This window comes from Vanacampus margaritifer, chromosome 14 (assembly GCF_051991255.1).
Source record: "Vanacampus margaritifer isolate UIUO_Vmar chromosome 14, RoL_Vmar_1.0, whole genome shotgun sequence".
In the NCBI taxonomy this organism is placed as follows: domain Eukaryota; kingdom Metazoa; phylum Chordata; class Actinopteri; order Syngnathiformes; family Syngnathidae; genus Vanacampus; species Vanacampus margaritifer.
In genome coordinates, this window is record NC_135445.1 from 8733209 (window position 1) to 8755144 (window position 21936).

A 21936-nucleotide genomic window follows, 5' to 3' on the forward strand; every position below is an offset into this window, starting at 1 on the left:
AATATATACAAAGAGGTGCAACACTGAACAAACATTAAATGATCTTATTGTTAAGATGAACCCATTTCCTGTTACTTATCATACCATATTACTTTGTTTAAAACAGAATTATGTCTTGAACTTCTATGTTGTCCTCATTCTGTGAAATTAGGTTTTTCTTTGTTTTCCTGTTATAGCATTCCGACGCTTATAAACAGTGGAGTGGTTTTGCAACACTGGAGCCTTTGAAGCTTTTGAGTGTGGCTCTAAACTCTGAGCGACTTGACTGCATGTGAGGATAAGTTAGCAGCTGCCACTGTCACTCACAATGCTAACACACATTAAGTGAGATGGTCAGTGTTAAGTAAGCATGGCAGTCTGACTACTACGGTGCACACCGAAGAAAATAGAAGGTATCATACGGGAATATAATATCAAGCTTTCGGAAATAAGAAACTGGGCACAAGTGGCTCAATTCTGAGCCGGGATGAATAATTTTGGACTCAACTCAGTCTTGAAGATCTTCTCTCTTCTAGTTGTGGTTAGTTTGACTAATGGCATACAGAGAGGTAAGTGGAGCCATGTTGAATGTTTTGCGACTTTTCAAGCAAATGTAATTCTCAATTAACATGAAGTTATTATATTTATTGCGCTTGTATGTAAAGTGTAGAAATGAAAGGAAATATCATGACATGTAGCCTGTTCTCTCTCGCTATGTTTGCTATGTAAAGGCTTCAAACGCAGTATGTCACCCTGAGATCACCAGCTGATCACCACATCCTGCAAGGGCACGGGGGAAGGTGTTTATTGACCAACATAGTGTACTGTAGATACGTCTAAAATCGAATGATTTGATTTCCACGGTGAAGTATATTAACTGACTGGAAATGTCGACTAGGTTATTGATATTGTCTGAGGTACGTTAAAGCAGGTGTGCGGGGTTATGAGGCTCGTCAAACATATTGCAGTTATATTTAAATGAATAATAGGTCAAACTGAATGTGTTGTAGTCAGATGTATCTACTTCATGTTTTAGCTAAATTACAGATAATGGATGGATTGACCTACATAGAAATGGCAATTGTCTTCACTTGTAACAGATATTGCAAGCATTTAAAAAAAAAAAAAAAATCACCAAAGCATTAATTGAAAAATATTTGTACGCTTAAATATTTGCTTGCCATCATTTTTCCTGACTTTGAATTTCAAATGTATATAGTACAAATAGGGTAATTTTGTATGACATTACATATTTTGTATGGCTTTCACACTCATAACAGCCCTCTGAGGGAGACCATAACTATGATGTGCCCAGTGACAAAAACACATCACAATGCTCACCAAACTATATTTTGCTAGATTTTCTGAGATCTAAAAAAAATACAAGGTCTTGCCACCATGTACACAGTTTAAACTATTTCTATGTGTCTATAGCGGAACTTTCACCCCCAAAAAATAAAAAATAAATAAAAAAAATAGTATGATTTGAAGGTTTAGTTGCATATGCCAAAAAAAAAAAAAAGAGCTACTAAGCCAAGCAAGAGACTGCTGAACCTGTGCACAATTTCCCAGAGTGACGCCGCATCATATGATGATCAAATGTGAAACATTAATAAGGCCAGAAACTAGTCATATGCCTGATACTTTAATCGTGCATACCTGAAAACCAATTGTAGCTTCCAACAAAAAAAAAAAACGGTCAAACCCTCCATCTCCATCCAACCCCCATCTTTCAAATTCTGACTGAACGGATGCCATGAATAAAATCAATGTCGACTGTTCCCAATGCAGAGTAAAGCCAGATGGAAGTGGGTTGTCATAATTTTTATTCCCATCATTTGCATTGCCCACTTTTTTGGGGGGGATCCACAAAAATCATCAAATATGTGAAATCATTATTTATCTTAATCTAATCATCATCTGCAACTACATTGAATTACGTGTTGGAAAGTCCTGTAAAAGTCAGAATGAAATATTATGCTTGTTTGTAAGATGCTTGTGATTATAAAAGATTATTTTTTCAGTGTTTGGTTAGAAAACAAGTAGTGTGTTTTCTTGAACTTTGTTGGCTCTTTTGACCATCTATAATTTAAAAAAAAAGTGTGTAAAGGTTCTTGTCACTTTGAATCTGTGTTTCCTGACTCAATGATGTTTTTTTTTTCTCTTGTTAGAACTCAACAAGCAGTTACTCATAAGATAGCATCTGATTCCTTGCCACGTAAACAAATCCACTGTGTATTGCGCAACCGCATCAAAGGCAAATACAACTGATAATGTGACATAAAGATTGGAAAAATCCCAGGGGCGTTATTATAAATGACCACAAAGACCAAAGAAAACAGACGTTTGAGGCTATTAATGTGCTCTATAAACAAACGCCAGTGTTTATTTCCACCAATATTTGGTAACTTTTTAGATGTGCTCCATCTGGTGCATTATTATTATTATTTAATTATCTAATTCGTAAGGACAGTATAGGCAACGACGGGTAAAACAAGACTCGCCAATGTGAAAATGCAACATAATGTTGTACATTGCACTATGGCAGCTAAAAGCTAATGTCAACATGTAAACACTAGCCAGCTTGGTGTATTATATTTTCGTTATTATTTTTATTACAAACTGTAGCAGTAAATTATGTTTGACTTGAGTTTGACTTCCGTTCGCTTTTCAATTCAAGTAGCCCCTTTCAGCAGCAGTGACCTACAGTTTATCCCAAACAAAATAAACCTCATGCTTTCCTATTCATTCCTTATCTTTTACATTCTTTTTTAGTTTTCATTAATTCTGTCTTCTTTTTATATTCTCTTCTACTGCTAAGTTCGTACAAAGTTTAATGCAAACCTGATGTCTCCGGTCAGATAGATGTGGATGCGATTTCATCCCTCTGCTACGAGCACTGTCCATGTTTGTCTTGGTGTCCTTCGCAATATATTCCTCAGACAAAAAATAAATATCTGATACTGTGTTACTTTTCTATTACTCTTGTCTGATAAGTCATTCTCGCTTACTGTTATAAATTAAGTGTTAAAGGGGAAGTTAACCCATATATATATATATATATATATATATATATATATATATATATATATATATATATATATATATATATATATATATACAATAATATGTTCTATGCAGCCCCACTAGTCTAAATATGGTATTCTGGTTAATATTGCATTAGTGGAATATGAATCCAGCCGTTTTAAAAAAATCTCATGGGGCGGCCATTTTGCCACTTGCTTTCGACTGAAGATGACATCAATGTTGCTCAGGTCTGCGGTAACAACCAATCACAGCGCAGCTTTAGAAAACAGGTGAGCTCTGATTGGTTGTCGCCTGAGCCCTGAACAACATTGATGTCATCTTCAGTCGACAGCTCGTGGCAAAATGGCCGCCCCTGAGATGGATGAAAACGGCTGGATTTCACTGCTTAACTCATATATCACTAATGCAATATTAACCAGAATACCATATATGGACTAGAGGGGTTTAATAAAACATATTATTGTCAAGAAATGATTATGGTTGACTTCCACTATAAACAATGTGTAATTGAAATTATTACTAAAAACTAAACAAAATAATGTTCCTTTTTAATGCAACAAAAAAAATAGCTTCTTATCCTCAAATGAAAAGCTTCTTTGATTTGACTTCTGTATAAATAGTCACATAATCTGTATACTTTCCAATAGAATGTAAATTTGCTTATAGTTACTCCATTTGAATACTCTCTTTCTAGCACCTCGTATTGTGACATTATTGGAGACAGTGGATGTACTACTGGATCACAATGCAACCTTCATCTGTGAGGTCGAATCCCGACCTTCAGCAGACATCACATGGACCAAGAATAACCAACCAATAATGTAAGTTAACTTTGAAATCATCTTCCGCTACAGCACTCCATCTCTGTCAGCTTGCGTTTGCAGGTTTTATCATAAAACTGGGACGTTCATTCATTGTCCTTGTTTGTCCTACTAGGTACTATGACTCGAGGTACCTTACTCGAGAACAGGGACAAATGCTTCTTATCCCTCACGTAAGAGAGAATGACAACGGCGAGTACTGCTGCCTTGCCAATAACGGGATTGGAGAGCCAGCCAAGAGCTGCGGAGCGCTCCAGTTAAAAATGAGTATGTCTGCTTCCAGTTTAAACCGTCAATCAACAATGGTTCAAGAACCGTCTTTGGAGTCCTGAATGTCTTAACGCTTGTCCTTTTCTGAACCAGAGCCCCAAATCAAGCGCCATCCAACAAATGTGACCCTTTTGGTTGAGTCCAAAGCAGTATTGCCATGTGTTACTCTCGGTAACCCAAAACCAGACATCACCTGGCTTAAAGACGATGAGCTTATCAAGGTAGAGTTAAACGTTCCCTACTTTTGTCTTTGTGACATTTTCATTCTGACAAAACTTCTCACAGGTTAGTGACCGTGTCAATATTCTTGACTATGGCGCACTGAAGATCAACTATATTCAGAAAGAAGATGCGGGGCAGTATCGATGTGTGGCCAGGAATAGCTTTGGTTTGGCATTTTCCAAGCCTGTCACTATTGAAGTGCAAGGTCAGTATTCATATTTTCCAATGTGGATTGGATTCCTGTGGTGCGCTCAGTAGTCGTAGTGGACTTGTTGCTACTGTTGTGATGGCACACCGTGTGATTTATTTATTTTTAATCCCTTCATACTATCATACTATGCTAAGCAAACAATAAATTAGACGAATGTGTGCAACATTAATTCACATGTAAAACAAAACGTATGGCATTACGCAGGGTTCAATTCTGGGGCCTCTGCTGTTTTCATTGTAACTGCTGGCCCTAGGTTCCATAAAAAAAAAAACAGCAGTATTTTATTTAGTTTTTTTTAAAGCTACTGAACGTAGAATATTCCATTTCGAATCGCTACTGCCACCTGCTGACAAAAAATGAAACTGCACATACACTTCTTCACATACACAACGTGGTGAAAGCGCACATTACGTCACATCCGCAGACAGAGCACGGGAAATTAGAACCTGAATCCGTTCTGAAAACTATTGGCAGAGGCTTGCAGGAGTACTCATTGTGAACAGCCAAGGTGTTAATGTACTAATTAGTAGACATTTCAGTCATAAATGGTCAGATAAAAAGGCTACTGAGTTGAGTGATGGCTGTCAGCGTCCTGCTATACTCTACATAGACGAATCTTTCAAAGTTAAATACCTTCAAAGTGAAAAAGTCATATTTGTTGCAGATGTTAAGGCTGGGTAACTTGTAATCCTGCCATTGTCAAATTTGTTTGGCAATCTCATGCAAATTTCATTTTAGCTCCACCCTGAGTTAAAAGCAGGAAAAAACAGATGACACGTGGTGCAATAAAAGAGCAGACTATTCTTTTACTGTTGTAGCCAAGTTTTTAGGATGCCAAAATGAGGCAGTAGAGCAAGTGCCTCTTAACTGTTTCCATATACCCCAAAAATTAATTGTGAACACACTTTACCTCTATGCGCGTTTTTTTTTGTTTTTTTTGTATGTGTGTGGTCTGCCTGTGACATGTGCAGCTCCAGCACGAATCCTGAGAGTTCCCAAGGAGAAGAGAGTCGCATACGGCAGCCAAATATCTCTGGAGTGTAACGCCACTGGAAATCCAATCCCCACCATCACCTGGTTAGAAAATGGGAATACAGTGAGTGTACAGCATGGGGCTCCACACTAATGCAATAAACTGCCTGCTGCTTTGAGCAGATTTTCATTTAATTTTTTTTACAATTTTAACACATTGCCACATGCTGGTCACAACTTGTTTTATAATGGAACCTCAATTTTATGATATTGAACTTTAAACCTGTTAATGACCATTTCATTGTGGTAACTATTAAAAGTAGTTCACAAAGTCCCTGCATGCAAATTTAAAAGGAATCGTACTAGCATGTTTGCACGAGCTTGTCATGGAAAAATTCTGATGAAATACAAATGTGGAAGAGCATTCCTGACCAAAACAATGATGGATCCTGATATTGTGGTTGAAAGTTGAAGCATTTTTTGTACTGAGATCAAAGATTCCGCAAGGCTGTTTTTGTTTGGAAATTGGACAGCTTGTATCAGACGTTTTCCTCCCACTATGAATCACCAAAAGGAAATCCAAACTTTTGATTTAATGTGTCAGTACATCTACATACTTATGGTAGTCCCAAAGGGATATACACTACACACATACATGAAACAGACCACATCAGTAAGTACAGTACACATGCACAATACATTGCAAGTCAATATAAGCATCACAATCAAGCAATCACATGACAAAGATAATGCTCGGGTTTGATTGACACTGTCAGTGACAGATTTAAATTTGATGTCTTAACGCGGTCTGATGAGTACACGAAAAAACTGAAAATGACTTCATCTCTTATTTAGTGACACAGTGAGCTGGAATCTGAAATGATTTATGGATGCATCAAGTGTAATTGCAGTATGATTATATTCTAATACCAGTGGGATTTTTTTTTTTTTACAATCATCACCAACACCTGCAACATTGAGACATCATGAATCATACCAATAACAAGCTTCTTTCTTCTTTCTTTCTTCTTCTTTTTTTTTTTTACATCCAAATGTGTATTTGTTAAAATACCTAACCAAAAAGTACTTCAGTACGTTTTAATTGGTATGAAAATACTAAATAATTTTAACAGCTGTTTAGATTTTTGTGTCAGTTATGGGGTTGTAGTTTTTTTCCCCATGTTGTTAAAGGACTTTTTACCGAATGCTTTGAACTGTAGTAAGTATGCAATTTCATGAAATGATTCATTGTTCACTGGCAATTGTAATGTAATTTGAACATAGTTTAGGTTAACGATGCAACTAAAAATCATGTTGCCAGCAATCCAAGAGGCATTAAGTGTGGTATTGTGGGCAGACAGACATTATAATGTTTTGGCAGGCTTGGGTGCTGGTTAAAAAATGATTACTTGCCAGTAATGCTTGTAAAATGGTGTGTGTGCGTGCGTGTGTGTAAAAATGTTTCTTGGCAGCCTGTTACTGGAATTTATTTCAGTAACGTATGCTCAAGATAAACTGGAGGTTTACTGTATGCTGCTACTAACATGTGGCATGAATCCCTTTAAAAGAAAATTACCAATGTACATGTCAGTTAATATTGCACAATGGTCATGTTTAACAATGCACGTTCATTAATGATAGAAATAATTCTTTGCTCCTTTGAACCCAATTTTGATGGAAGAGGATTAGGGCCAGTGAAGACAGAAAAAAAAAGGAAAAATGTTGGCAGGATTCTCACTTTGCGTTCTGACTTTAAAAAGAGAATTCTGTTCTCAGAATTCTCACTTTAAAGTCAGAATTCTCACTTTAGTTTCAGAATTCTGACTTTCTGATTTCCCTCCACAATTCGTAGCTCTACGTCACAAAGTCAAAATTCTGACTTTAAAGTGATAAAGTGAGGATTCTGTGATTAAAGTCAGAATTCTCACTTTGAAGTCAGAGTTTTGAGATTAAAGACAGAATTCTAACTTTAAAATCAGACTTCTCACTTCAAAGTCAGAATTCTCACTTTAAAGTCAGAGTTTTGAGATTAAAGTCAGATTTCTCACTTTAAAGTCAGAATTCTGGAAAAAAAAAAGTGGGAATCCTGCCAATCATTTTTTTTCTTCACTGGCCTAATCCCCTTCCGTACAATTAAAATCAGACAACATCCCACTACTAAATTTGAGTGGTGGTTGGGGAGTTTTACTAATTTGAAAACCACAATCCGCTCAACACACCTGAAATTGAAACAGTCTTACTCCTGTCTGTTTCCCCCTCCTTTCAAGATCTCCGGCGCATCAGTTGATGAAACCTTGGTGGGAGAAGTGGTTTTGTCGATTCTCAGGGTGACAGTGAATAAGCCAGCTCTTTACACGTGCTTGGCCTCAAACAGACACAGTGCTGGGGCCAACACTGTCAAAGCAACCGCTAGAGTGACTGTCGCAGGCGAGTTTTTCATTCTACACTTCTTTGAACAAATTGTCAAATTTTCAGAGGAGCATCAACTGCTTGTCTCTGAATCTCATGTTATGTTAGTTGCCAGTCTGTCTGATGTGGCTTCAGCTGTTTTTTTTCCTGGCCCATTTGTTTCTTCTTCAACTTCACCACACCCTACACCTTGCCTCAAAGAAAACATGCTGACCACACACATTGCCCAATCACCTTCTGGTTAAGTCTCTCCGCAGACCTATGCTAAACCTATGACATGGATAGATGAGGATCATGTTTGATTTTCTCTTCCAAGCAAGACTAAATGCTATGCCTCTTCTGCCTTCTTTATTCCCACTTCTTTTCATGCTGGTTCTCCTTCAACCAACATCTTGTGGATATTGCAATTTCCCTATAGAATGGAGGTAAGTCACTGGAATGTACCCTTGTTGATACCTTTCTTGTGCCTTAGTCCTATTAAAGTCACACTGTGGTTAAATTTACAAAAGGTTCAATATAATGCCCAAAGGTTTTAGTTTTCTGATATGTTTGGTCTTTTATTCCCTTCTTTTTAGGTCACTGAATAATTATGCTTTGTATAATCTAAGACAGGGTAGCCTATGGACTTTCTAAAACCCTTTTAGTTATGCTCCTTTGTATATTTGATAATGCACATTATACTTAAATGACCTTAGAATGTTAATCTCCTTATGTGAGCCTGTTATGTTGTAGAGGCAAACAACCATTACATTCACACCGTCACTGATTGGAAACTGAACCCGTGTGCACCAAAGTCAGGGGACTGTCCCGCCACACAACCATCTGGCTTTACTCAGTCTTAAGATGTTAGGTTGAGAATTTGATTCTATTATGATTTTCTGTCTATCACTAATATTGACATACTGACAGGGAGCCGCTCCTGATGTCAGCATATGGTGCGAGTTGAACGTGAACTTTGCTAAACCTCAACATGACCACAATTACCACATGTGAAAAGACACGATGAGGGAAATGAGGAGAAACATTTAGTGACTGCATTCACATTTTTTCTCTGGACTACAATAGTCACACATATTTTTACAGCATGTGTTAAGGCAACTGAATTCCGTACAGAAAAAAATGTTTCATGATCAGGGCTCGAAGAATAAGAGAAGACCAGGTTTGAATGATAGCAAATGTATTGCCACATCTGGACACTGGATGCAGACAGTCATGAGAAAGGTTTGAGCGAGATAACAGTCATGGTGGGATTTGTTAGATTTACGTGTTAGTTTTATGTCGATGGTTTGATTTAATAACTAACCAGTGCTTCAGCCTCCCCAGGAGGCAGCATCTGGAGTTTGTAAGAGTCACTGTAGATGCAAGATGAGAGGAATCAAAGTGAACACTGCTGGAAAGGCAGTTCAGAACGACATCATATGTGAAGCAAATGCTGATCGGAACTATTCTCCTACAGAATCACCAACATTTTAGATCAGTGTTTATTCTGTTACTGTTCAAACACTATCACTAACTAATTAACTAACACTTTTATTATCTGTCAATCTCTCTAGCTATGTAGCTATCTGAATTGTTATCTAGCTAACTTACTAGCTAGCTATCTCTAGCTACATAGCTGTCTGTATAGCTAGCTAACTATCTATCTATCTATCTATCTATCTATCTATCTGTCCGTCCGTCCGTCCGTCCGTCCGTCCGTCTGTCTGTCTGCCTGCCTACCTATCTTATCCATCCATCCATCCATCCATCCATCCATCCATCCATCCATCCATCCATCCATCCATCTATCTATCTATCATATTAATATAGTAATGAAAAACAAAATATATCTCATCTCAAGTTAATGTTCAAGTTTGATAAATTAATAAAATCGAAAAAAAAAAGTGACTTTTAAATACTCATGCAATCATTTAGTCTGACTGCATGTCTCTCTCACATTTCTCGACAGACTCTACAAGGGTGTTGCAGGCTTCTGCAGCGCATATCGCGGCGATGTGTGCCGCGCAATTTTACGGGAGGATTCACTTGTCTTCTTCAACACGTCCATCTCTGACCCCGAGGACATGCAGGAGTACTTGATTCAGAGCTGGTGGACAGATTTAGAAGGACTCAGTAAACTATGTGGCCCGGCAGTGCGTTCACTTCTTTGCCATACTTCTTTCCCTGACTGTAATCCATCAGGGTTGGGACCTGCACCTAAACCGGTCTGCAGGTAAACTACATGTTTTCAATATTGTCTTCTATTAGCAAATATATTTACAAATATTAATAAATTAATCAATCTAGCTAGAAATGTTTCTTTCTCCTTAGTCCCTTTACATGAAGCAAGCTCATAAATACATCATTAGCCCAAAGCTTCTCAAGAATTTTTTGTTAGCCCCCCAGGAGGAAGAAAATATTTAGCGCTCCCCCAACTCCATGAACACTCTTTGTACCACTGCAGAGCCATGTACGGGTGCTCGTCAAAGAATTAGAATATCCTCGAAAAGTTGAATAATTTCTGTAATTCCATTCAAAAAGTCAAACTTTCATAGATTATAGATTTAGGGCCCACAACTCAAGTGATTTCAAGTATTTATTTGTTTATTTATTTTTTACATTATTTGGGCTTCCAGCTCATAAAACACACAAAAATAGGATGTCAAAAAATTTGAATAATGTAAAGAAATCACCATGCATACTTCCCAGTGTTTTACACGGGGAAAAAATATATGAATGGATGGATGGTATTTTCAAAACGATCAAGAGGAAAATGAGGACTACCAGACCCAAAAACAATAAAAAATCAATAAAGCCTGGGCTTCCAGGACCCCCAGGCAATGCCAAGGCGCATCGAGGCAGTGGTTAAGGCAAAGGGAATCCAACCAACTATTGAAGATTGACATCGTTTTGAAAATACCATCCATCCAGGATATTCAAATTTTTTGACGAGCACCTGTATGGACAGAGTTTGGTCAACTCGGTTTTCGGTAGGGTAACAAGATGGTGTCCGTATGTCACGTGACCAGCAGTTGACCAAGCTGTGATTTGGCCAAACTCTCTAAATACGGCTCTGAACCACTGAGAACACCACGGCCACCTGCTGTCATGGATGTGCAATTACACTTTATTATGGTAAGGCAAAAAAAAAAAAAAAAAAGGCCCCCCTACTTGAGGACTGCTTAGCCTAAAAGCATATTTGCCATCATTCTTAAACTAAAAACATCAATGTGCTTGCTATTTTTTATTTTTTTAATGTTCAAGTATGACTTAGTGAACTATGCTATTATGCTAACAATATGATTGAATGAATGGCACACATAAAGCTCTGACCTCATCCCCCTCAAACTAAGAGACACCTGACTAGTTCCTCTTGTTCCAGCAGCAGTAACCTTTTTAAAAAATGATCTTCAACAGGCAAAAACTACCCCAGTGGTTCTCAAAATCTTCTAGTAAGTGAATGAGTGTGATTACAGTTCAATGTCTCCCGCTCCCCAGTTTAGTTTACAGGAGGTGTAACGGTTAATATTTTTATTTATTTATTATTATTGTAAACTTTGTTGGCCTTTTACTACAGGGAGCATTGCCTTGCAGTGAAGGAGCTGTATTGTCATAAGGAATGGTTGATACTAGAAGGCAGCATGTCGGTCCAGCCTGGACTCTTGGGTTCGACCACAGACTCCCGCACACCCCGTTTGTTGTTGCCCAAATGTCAAACTTTACCCAGCCTCCATTCAGACCCCGATGCCTGTACTCGTGTTCCTTTTGTGGGTACGTTGTCAGTCACTAAAGCACCTTAGAAGAATGACCTTCTTTCTTCTTCATACAAGATGATTAGTCTTACTGTTCTATATTTCAGACATCAAGACAGATCAAATGACAAGTAAGTGTAGTGAAAATGATTCAATCAAAAAATGACCGCTGTTCAAAAAAAAAAAGTATTAATCTTACAACCTGTTTCTTCTCAACAGCAACATGTTACAGTGACAGAGGGCGTTTTTACCAGGGTAGCAGGAATGTGACAAGATCAGGGATACCCTGTCAGCCATGGGATCAACAGGTACTCATCAACTAAATATTTGAAAATATATTTAAATAATAATAATAATAATAATAATAATAATAATACAAATTATAATACATTTAATTTGTAATGCACATTGTCAGCCATGGGATCAACAGGTACTCATCAACTAAATATTTGAAAATATATTTCAATAATAATAATAATAATAATAATAATAATACAAATTATAATACATTTAATTTGTAATGCACATTGTCAGCCATGGGATCAACAGGTACTCATCAAGTAAATATTTGAAAATATATTTTGATAATAATAATAATAATAATAATAATTATAATACATTTAATTTGTAATGCACATTGTCAGCCATGGGATCAACAGGTACTCATCAAGTAAATATTTGAAAATATATTTTAATAATAATAAAAATAATAAAAATAATAAAAATAATAAAAATAATAAAAATAATAAAAATAAAAATTATAATACATTTAATTTGTAATGCACATTTCAAAGAAATCTCAAAGTGCTACAGAGGAGGGTTAAAACAAATCACAGTGAATAGTTAAAGTTAAAAACCATAAAATCAACACACGAAAAATTACAATTGTATACAGCTGGATGTGTATAATGTGGCATTGCTTTAAACATTTATTTGCAATCAAGTACAACACAAATGTTTCTCATTTTAGTGTCTAACGAGCTGACATTATTTTTGAAAGTAGTCTAGAGAAGAAAATGAAGGAGTTGATCTAACTATTATTGTAATACCTTTGGGTGGGTTTGTATTTTCAAATGGAAATACTCACTTCTGCCGCTGCCATCCAGTGATGCAAAGTATTACATTTGTAACAAGTGTAAAATCAATTTACTCCACTCCGAGCAGTTAGACTGATTTGTGTGCGTCTGCGTTTCCTATCATACATTCGTGGCTGTTTCTCGGAAAGAAATGACATGAAATGTGTAATGTACAAACATTCCCAAAGGTCTCAAAGCTGCTTTATGTTTTTATGGCTCTGCTTGGTATAAAATAGTCTCTTTGGATGAACTCTTGCTTCTCTCCTGTGCAGTTTGTGCCTGTCTGCATGTGTGAGTGTGTTTGCCAGGTCAGCGGAGAGGGAGGGTTTCATCGAGTCACATCCTGCTTCTGGAAGCAATTAAGCTTTCACACGCAAATCTTGCACAGACTATCGCTAACAGACTCATTTACTCATAGACCTGCACACATTCATGCAAATGAGTGATTACTAGATTTTGAGTTAGCGTTTGCCTGATCATAATGAAACTTTTAAGGTCAATTATGTACAGTGAATACCGTATATGAAACTGTAGTATAATGAAGGAACATTCTCGCAATCTTCACAGCATAATGCTTTGTGTCTATGAGTGCCTTTTTACGTTTCTAAACAAGCTCTGTAGCCAAGATTCCCCTTGAAGTATTGAAACTACTGCCAATATAACATTGCATTTCACAATCATTCATCCCTTGTCACCCCAGTAATGCCGTGACACATTATGAGGTCATGTTTTACATCTGTCTACAATCTTCACATCTTATTAGGATGTGTCGTTATTATTTGATGACTAGAGGTGGGCAAAATAATAGATTCAATTCTTCAATCATATATCATTGAATGTGATGCTGGCGGAAATAAAGAAGTAAAACACTGTAATAGGGATGTGCCAAATGAGAATATTTACGATTTACTAATCTCTTTTTAATATACTTGTATGACTTGCAACTGAAATTTCTTCATTATATTTCTTAAATGTACTTATACATGGCATCACCAAGCCAGATCAGCTGTTCAATATTTAAGTTGGCCCTTTGGACTGTAGAAACTTTCTTGGCACTCAAAAAAGTCTCCAAAGGTCCACTTAAGTTTATCTATGAAAGAGTGATCTGTTTTGAGTGTGTCCTTAAAAGTGCTATTAAACCTCTGACGGCCTCTCGACTCTGGCTGGAAGTGTTTGGTTTAGGTGAACGGTATGTTTTTTTTTTAATAGGTTTTAGGTGAACTAATGAATACACGCACACACACTCACACGCACGCACATACATGTACTCACCCACATACAAAAAAAAAAAAAAAAGCAATGATGATGACATGTCAAATCGGTAAAATTACCGAATGAACAATACTGAGCTCTCCAGAAAAGAAAATTAAAAATTTAAAAATTAAAAATAAATAAATAAAAGTGCTATAAAACCAGAATATAGGGTGTTCCTTTTATTTGACTCTCTTGACCACTCAAACCACGCCTTGCATCTCACCCACGATATACATGCCCCCCCCCCCAAAAAGATGTTATTATTATTATTATTTTCAACAGATACAAGTAGTTTGAAGTGCAGAAGAATTAACCTCATAAAGCCGTATCCCACTGAGGGGCAAACATTTACCATTGAATTTTGATTTCTGCTACGTGCGCGGACCGTCCCAATACTGCGCTGCTCAGTGTGATATGGGCTTTTTGGGCATCATATGGTGTAGCAAGAAATTGCTACAATAAAGACCATTTAGAGACTGTTTAGAGAACCCTAAAGAATATTAAGACTGTTTGGAGAGCGTTTAGGAAACGCTGTGACCTTGTCACGAGTGCGGAGTGGATGACCCAAATGCAGGGAGCCAGGAGAACCACGGCAGGAATGCAGGTTATACTGAACATAATTTATTTTACAAAAACACTAACAGGGGTACTGGTTAGCTTTAAATAAACAAAGATCTGAAAAGATCTGAAAAGATCCAAAATCAAAGTAACAAACAGAACACCAGAAGTGACAGCGACAATGATCCTACAAGGACTGACCAAAACCAGGGAACTAAATACACACACACTAACGAGACAACAAGACACACCTGGGGCAAGACACACGTGGCTGAGGGCACGGATTGGTCGACACGAGGAAGGGCAGGACCACACGCAAAACCAATGGAGACACACAACCAAAACCAGAACCCAAACATGACAGACCTTGGACTTTTCAACGAAGGAAAAGCAAATACATTTTGAACATGTTCAAAATTTGCTTGTGATAGGAAAGACCATCAGAGTGTTTATGGAACAATTAAAAACTACTAAGACTGTTTAGCGAACGTTTAAGAAATGCTGCAACCTTGAACGAACCCTGACGTGAAATTAACATCACAAACGTTGATCTCTCAGTGGGATACATACTTAAAGGTTGTTGTACTACACATCTTTCATCATGTTATGTAACATGTTCTAAAATCACAATTTTAGCAGCATTGAAGTAGATATACGATTGGACAAAAACATGGTAGTCTGTATACTCGACAATCCCTACATCTTGTCTTGTAGGTTCCTCACCAGCACCGCTTGTCTGTGGATGCCATTCCAGAGTTAAAAAATTCTGATAACAACTGTAGAAACCCAGGAGGAATCAGCGACAAGCCGTGGTGCTACACCTCAAATCCCAACATACGCTGGGAGTATTGTGCCGTACCACAGTGTGGGGAAGCAGCCACAGGATCAGGTACGTATTGTTTTCTCTTTCTCAAGAATACTAGTCGACATAGTTGCTTAAAAATGGTCAAAGCAGAACTTCTAATTAGAATGTTGTGAACTCTTCATCAATCAATCTTATTCATTATTTTATAATAATATTCTGACTTTCCATTTTGGTATAAATTTGGATTTTAATTATCTTTAGGTTATGTGTCAGTGGTTAAGCAAGAGCCGGCAGGCCCTCGTCACCTCCCTCCAACGACAGCATCATCTCCAGCATACTCCATGTCTGTCATTGTCATCATTCTGACTGTACTTGCTACCGCCGTCTTCCTCACCATCGTGATTCTCGCATGTCGCCGACGGAGAAAACAATGGCGACAACAGAAGCGGTAAAAGCAAAATGTGATAGAAAGTCCTTGACTGGACAATACTAACTCTTTCTATGTGCAGGGCAATGGAGACCCCAACAATGACTGCTCTCCCTTCAGAGCTCATTCTGGACCGACTGCACCCAAACCCCATGTACCAACGGGTTCCTTTGCTTCTCAATTCCAAGCTGCTGGCCCTTGAGTACCCCAGAAATAATATCCAATATGTCCGAGATATTGGAGAGGGAGCTTTTGGGCGAGTTTTTCAAGCAAGGTAAGACTGGACTATGAACCATGAGGTAAATGGATGAAAACAAAGAACAGGAAAACTACAAGTAATAAGAGAACTTTTTTTTTTTTTTTAAGCATTCCTACATAGGTTATTGTGATTTTTATTCTCCTCACTTTTTTTTTTTTTTACAGAGAAAAAACTCCCACATAGTACTTCATTAGATTTACACCGTTCAAAAACTTGCTTTAAAAATTTCACGCCTTCCGGGATATTTATCGTCCCATTCCACATTGCTTACAGTATTTGCACAATTAAACGTTAAATATAAATTTTTCCCCATCCATTTTCAATGGGACAGACAATGAAGTCCCACTTTCCACGGCCACTTCCATACATACAACTTCACATCATTACCAGCTCTCTGATACTGCATTGTCCAGTAACCAGAAGGTCACGGGTTTCGAATCCCACCTCCGACTTTACATTGCAAATATATCCATGGCAATTATGCGAAGGGATATTCATGTATACAAACTGACGAGCATAGTTCCACTTTTCCATCTAAATGAATAGAGGGTACTGCATGCCTAGGTGGCGCTATTGAGTGATTTTTTTTGTGTGTGTGTGCATTTTTCCATTGGATATCATTAGTTCCAGTTTTCCATCTAAATGAATGTTCTTTTTATTCATTTATCTTTCAACCCCAATTAATACTTTGTAATTTTCAGATAATTTATCTTCCAATTTACTTCATAAGCATTCAGCTATTAGCATTCAGCTATTCGCATTCAGCTTTCAGCATTCCCACATAATTTCTGCAGAAATTGCCACTTTGTCTTGTTAATATTAATACAGAAAGGATAAAATAGTAGGATAAAAATATTAGAGCGCGCCATTAACCGTGGCAAAGTAATGTACATGAGCGAGTGAAGTTGGCTTCTCTCATTCTTTTTAAATTCAGTGCATCTACGTGGCAGAAGCATAAACTGACTCACTGGAATCCATGCAGGAGATCGACACATGCAAAAAAAAAAAAAAAGTACAAATTTGCTCTTGAATATTTAAGTCAACATCTAATTGTTGCAGAGCTCCAGGTTTGCTACCGATGGAACCTTTCACAATGGTGGCTGTAAAGATGCTCAAGGAAGAAGCCTCAACAGACATGCAGAATGATTTCCAAAGAGAGGCAGCACTCATGGCTGAATTTGACCATTGCAACATTGTGCGACTTCTAGGTAAGTGTACGCATGTGGGATGAAACCAAGATTTATTGAAAAAAAAAGAAAAAAAAGAGGTCAGCATTTACACCTGGATTTCTCATTGTGTGACTGAACGCCAGCATTTCACTTAAAAGGGGGCAGAGAGTAAACGGAAAAACAGATCTTCATGCATACTTAACTTTTTTTTTTAAAAACTTGTACTAGCCACAGAAGGCCCACCAATTTGTACTTCACTACTAAGATCTATATCAAGTCATATGGATGAATTTAATTCTCTCACTGTCTGTGAGCGCCACAAACTAAATCCATCAACGAAAAACAAAAACTCCATTAGAAATCGACATGGGAATGGCTTGCTCAATTATTCAGTAGGCTTTTATTCCAAAGGCAAGAACTCCAGATGACCTCATCTTTATTGTATCAACGCTTTAATATGCACATACTAAAAGCGGAATTGATTCGTTCAGTTAAAGTGTTTGCTTTATGTCATTGTAGACGTATAAAAGTCTTGTCCGTGGATACACTGCTCGTAAAAAGTTAGCCATGTTGCATTGATATTGGTATTTTGTAAAACCCAAGAATGAACCCAAAATGCACAAAACATTTACAGGGGATCGTAATTTGTCCTTGTCTAAAAATGTTGATGATACTGTTTTGCACAGATTTTAGAAATGCCTATTGTTAGATGAGAATTCTAGCCTAAATAGCACCAGGTGATAAAAAAAAAAAAAAAAAGTTTATAAACTGGCAAATTTGCACGTTTTTTTTCTCTGAATATTGCCCCCACCCTCTGAAAAAAATAAATAAAAAATAAATATATATATATATATATATTGAAGGTATTATTTGATTACTATATTAAATGTAATCTTTGCGTGTTCGAAATAATTGAAAAATGAGATCTGATGAAGAAGCTTCTTTTGCAAAAGATTTATTTTAGGAGCTCCTAAAAGACACAAGACATGCTTACATTCAAAGGTGATGTTAAGCCTCGAGTGTGTCAATATGAAAACACACAGTCGCTTTATAGATGAAAAAAGCATACTCCTCCTCTGAGGCTGGACAAAGGGTTAGTAATTATAATAGACAGACAAGTGATTTACTGACATGTTTACTCCAGTTCCGTCCAAAGCTGGAAATATATGATTAGACAGGTACTACCATGCGACCTAGACTCCCTCAGACCCACAGTGTTATCACCATGAGAACTTGAGAACATGCCTCCCATGTGCATTCCTATCTTACCAGCTGGAAGGGAGTGAAAAGTGTTATTCATTACAATACAGTTAATATGTCCAATATATTTCACACAAACATTATCACAGTTATATGGCATCTATATACTATAAGTAAATTCATAAACAGTAAAAATATGCATAGAAAATGTTAAATGTCTTCAATATATATATATATATATATATATATTTATACGTGGACCTAATACGCCGTCGTATTAAACATCTTCAGATGAAACACAAAATTTGAAGACGATCAGAGGAATTCTCTTGGTGGAATTATAAACAAAAATATGACCTCTATAAAAGGCCAAACATGGAAATAAAATTCTCAAGGTATTATATAATTATTCCTCCTCTGAAAGTGGTATCATGAACCAAGAGTAGCAAACACATCCAATTTCAGAATTCTTTTAAATGTCTGCATTTCCTGTAAGTAAAGTCAAGCTCAGAAGAACACAAGGATGACTTATAAATTGGCTACAGTTACACACACTGTGCTATTAATTGAAAACTGTAGATCCTCTATGTGCTGAGTTTATTCATGAAACCTGCACACATCACAGATGGTTTTGTCTGTGTTTATGTCTACACCAAATGTTTATTCACATTTTTCCCGTGAATGAAACCATTCTATGACATACCATAGAAGAGAAAACAACTTGAACCAGTGAGATTAATGACATCACTAATGTGCTTATGTGGGTGAGTATCCCTGTTTGTTCTTTCAAACCTCCGCGGTGGGAAATCGCCGAGCTCAAAAGCTGACTGAATGTATCAAAAGTGAACTAAAAAAAAAGTGTGTATGCTTTCATCCCGCAGGTGTATGCGCAGTGGGTAAACCCATGTGCTTGATGTTCGAGTACATGGCCCACGGTGACCTCAACGAGTTCCTGCGTCGTCGTTCTCCGACGCGATCCGTGCGAACGCTCAGCCGCGCCAGCTTATCCGGTCGCAGTTTTTCATCCGAGATGGAAGCGGGGCCCCTCGCTTGCCCCGAGCAACTGTCGATATCCAAACAGGTTGCCGCGGGGATGGCCTACCTGTCGGAACGCAAGTTTGTCCATCGAGACCTGGCGACAAGAAATTGCCTGGTCGGGGAGGAAATGGTGGTGAAAATCGCCGACTTCGGCCTTTCCAGGAACATTTACTCAGCCGATTACTACAAAGCCAACGAGAATGACGCCATACCAATTCGCTGGATGCCCCCAGAGTCTATTTTCTATAACCGTTACACCACGGAATCGGATGTTTGGGCCTATGGCGTAGTGTTATGGGAGATCTTCTCGCACGGCATGCAGCCATATTATGGCATGGGACATGAGGAAGTCATTTACTATGTCAGGGACGGTCATATTCTCTCCTGTCCTGAGAACTGCCCTCTGGAGCTTTATAATCTCATGAGGCTTTGTTGGAGCACACACCCATCCGATCGGCCCAGCTTCTGCAGTATACATCGAATTCTGGAGCGGATGCATCAAAACATGCAGAGCACAAATGATGATACGGAGGCTGACTGTTAATTTTTTTTAATTTTTAATTTTTAAAAAAAAAAATGTTTTACATCTCCGATAAACCACTAAAATTGAATCAAATCCCACCAAGACACTACATATCTCCGGAGACTGGCATACACAGAATATTCATAATTTGAGGTTGTATGAGTAATTTACTCAACAAGAAATGCATATTTTATCACTGTACTGTTAGACAAAATGATGTTCATACACATCACTAAAAGGAAAACTTGCATAATTACCGTAAAACCAAATTTATTCAGACATGACATGTGAATGGTGAACTACTACTTGCATAACATTGGCCAGAATGTCCAATGGGATTGCGGCACATGCATTTCCATGTGTTGAACGTGTAAAGGTTGTTGTGTATTTTTTAAATAACTACGGACCGGAATTTTAAAATTTATAATCATTGGTAATTTTTGAAAGTGTATGTCGTTATATTGATTGCCTTTCAGAAAAAGCAAACTTCATTTTTGGGGGGGGATTATAGTTACTATATGATAATAACTATGTTATAAATATTTTGAAAATATTACATTTTTACTCTTATGTGTAGCAATGCATTTGTGTGTTTTTAATATATAATATATAACACTAAGCATCAAATATTAGGGATGGGCAAGTATCAATACCAGGTATCGCTATCGTTAGAAATAACAAGAATAGCTTTTGGGGAATATGCCGTAATAGTAAGGTAGATTTCTTTTTTTCCTTTTTTTTTTCTGGACTCTGGTTGGTGGCCTGGTGGGTGGTGTCTGGTCGGTGCTGGATTTCACTTTCCTTTCTTTTCTTTGGTCCTTTCTCGGGTTTCCTGACGGCCTCACGACTCTGGCTGGAAGTGTTCGGTTTAGGGAAACGGTATGGGATTTTTATTTTTTTTAATAGGTTTTAGGTGAACTAATGAATGCACGCACGCACATACACATTTTCACCCACATACAAAAAAAAAAAACAAAATACAAAAAAAACAAACAAAAAAAAAATATATATATATATAAAAAAAAAAAAAAAAAAAAAGGAGCGCAATGATGATGACATGTCAAATCGGTAAAATTACAGAATGAACAATACTGAGCTCTCCAGGAAAAAAAATAAAAATAAAATAAAAAAATAACAAGAATAGAAGATTGAATTAATTTTCTGCAATTTTAAGGAAGAATGCTATATTGTGTAGGGATGTAAACAATAACGAAACTGCTGCAATATCGTCGTCGTCATGTCATGACATTTAAAGCAGCACATCTGTTAAGAAAGTCTGGCTGATTTCCATTTGTGCAGTTCTAGCACCCTCTGGTGGGTAGTTTTTTAGTGTCGTTTAATTTTCACAAGGCATGTTTTGGCCTTTTAAAATCCACACTAATGGTCAGATGAAGGGGAACATAATATGCTTATGAATATGTGGAGAAACTCAATGTGTGCGTGCATTAGCAAGTAAATATTAAGTGTAAGCACAATATTGTTTTTTTTTTAGTACGAGCTCATTTTTTTACACTATTGCGACCTTTTTTGTATTAATATTGTATCGTGATGTGTGGATATCGTTACATCCCTAATATTGGGATATATAGGTCTTTCTTTAAAATGATCCATTATTTGTTTTTCGGAGTGAATTTATTTGTTGAGTATTTGTACTGGAAATAAATAAAAAAAAGTGGTATTGAACATGCCTTTTAAATATGATAACCTTTGTATTGTCACCGAAAAAAAAAAAACATTTAAAAAGATTTGCATGTGTGTAAAACTAAACAGCAGACTAGCTGATTATATATTTTTCTAATGTTCTTGTTGTGACAAAAGTATCATCATCATGCTTTCATTTCAACGGCTCTCATATTCTCTGCACCACCTCATAGATAGTCCAGTAAATGGAAACCAGAGGGCCCAGACTTGTGCTGCTGTGTCTGATGTGGCTTTTGTGGTAAGTGTGTGGCAAAGCAGAAAAA

General features: G+C 37.2%; 1 protein-coding gene across 1 annotated transcript; it reads left to right on the forward strand.

Annotated features, from left to right (window-relative positions):
- The first annotated feature begins 466 nt into the window (after positions 1-466).
- musk (muscle, skeletal, receptor tyrosine kinase) lies at positions 467-20905 on the forward strand. Its single transcript, XM_077542774.1, has 17 exons — positions 467-548; positions 3722-3848; positions 3964-4115; positions 4212-4339; positions 4404-4545; positions 5523-5647; positions 7791-7950; positions 8351-8357; positions 9881-10144; positions 11489-11682; positions 11771-11794; positions 11883-11971; positions 15266-15440; positions 15618-15804; positions 15866-16057; positions 17102-17250; positions 19293-20905. Exons 1-17 carry the CDS (start codon positions 467-469, stop codon positions 19991-19993), a joined length of 2898 nt encoding a protein of 965 aa, XP_077398900.1. The 3' UTR covers positions 19994-20905.
- Positions 20906-21936: the final 1031 nt, after the last annotated feature.

What these genes read in the sequence shown, in the direction of transcription:
- musk (XM_077542774.1), top strand. Translation starts at nt 467, where the DNA reads ATGAATAATTTTGGACTCAACTCAGTCTTGAAGATCTTCTCTCTTCTA. An exon ending in AGCGCTCCAGTTAAAAATGA is followed by an intron (nt 4,116 to 4,211) that starts GTATGTCTGCTT and finishes TTTCTGAACCAG; the next exon opens with AGCCCCAAATCAAGCGCCAT. An exon ending in AAGACGATGAGCTTATCAAG is followed by an intron (nt 4,340 to 4,403) that starts GTAGAGTTAAAC and finishes AACTTCTCACAG; the next exon opens with GTTAGTGACCGTGTCAATAT.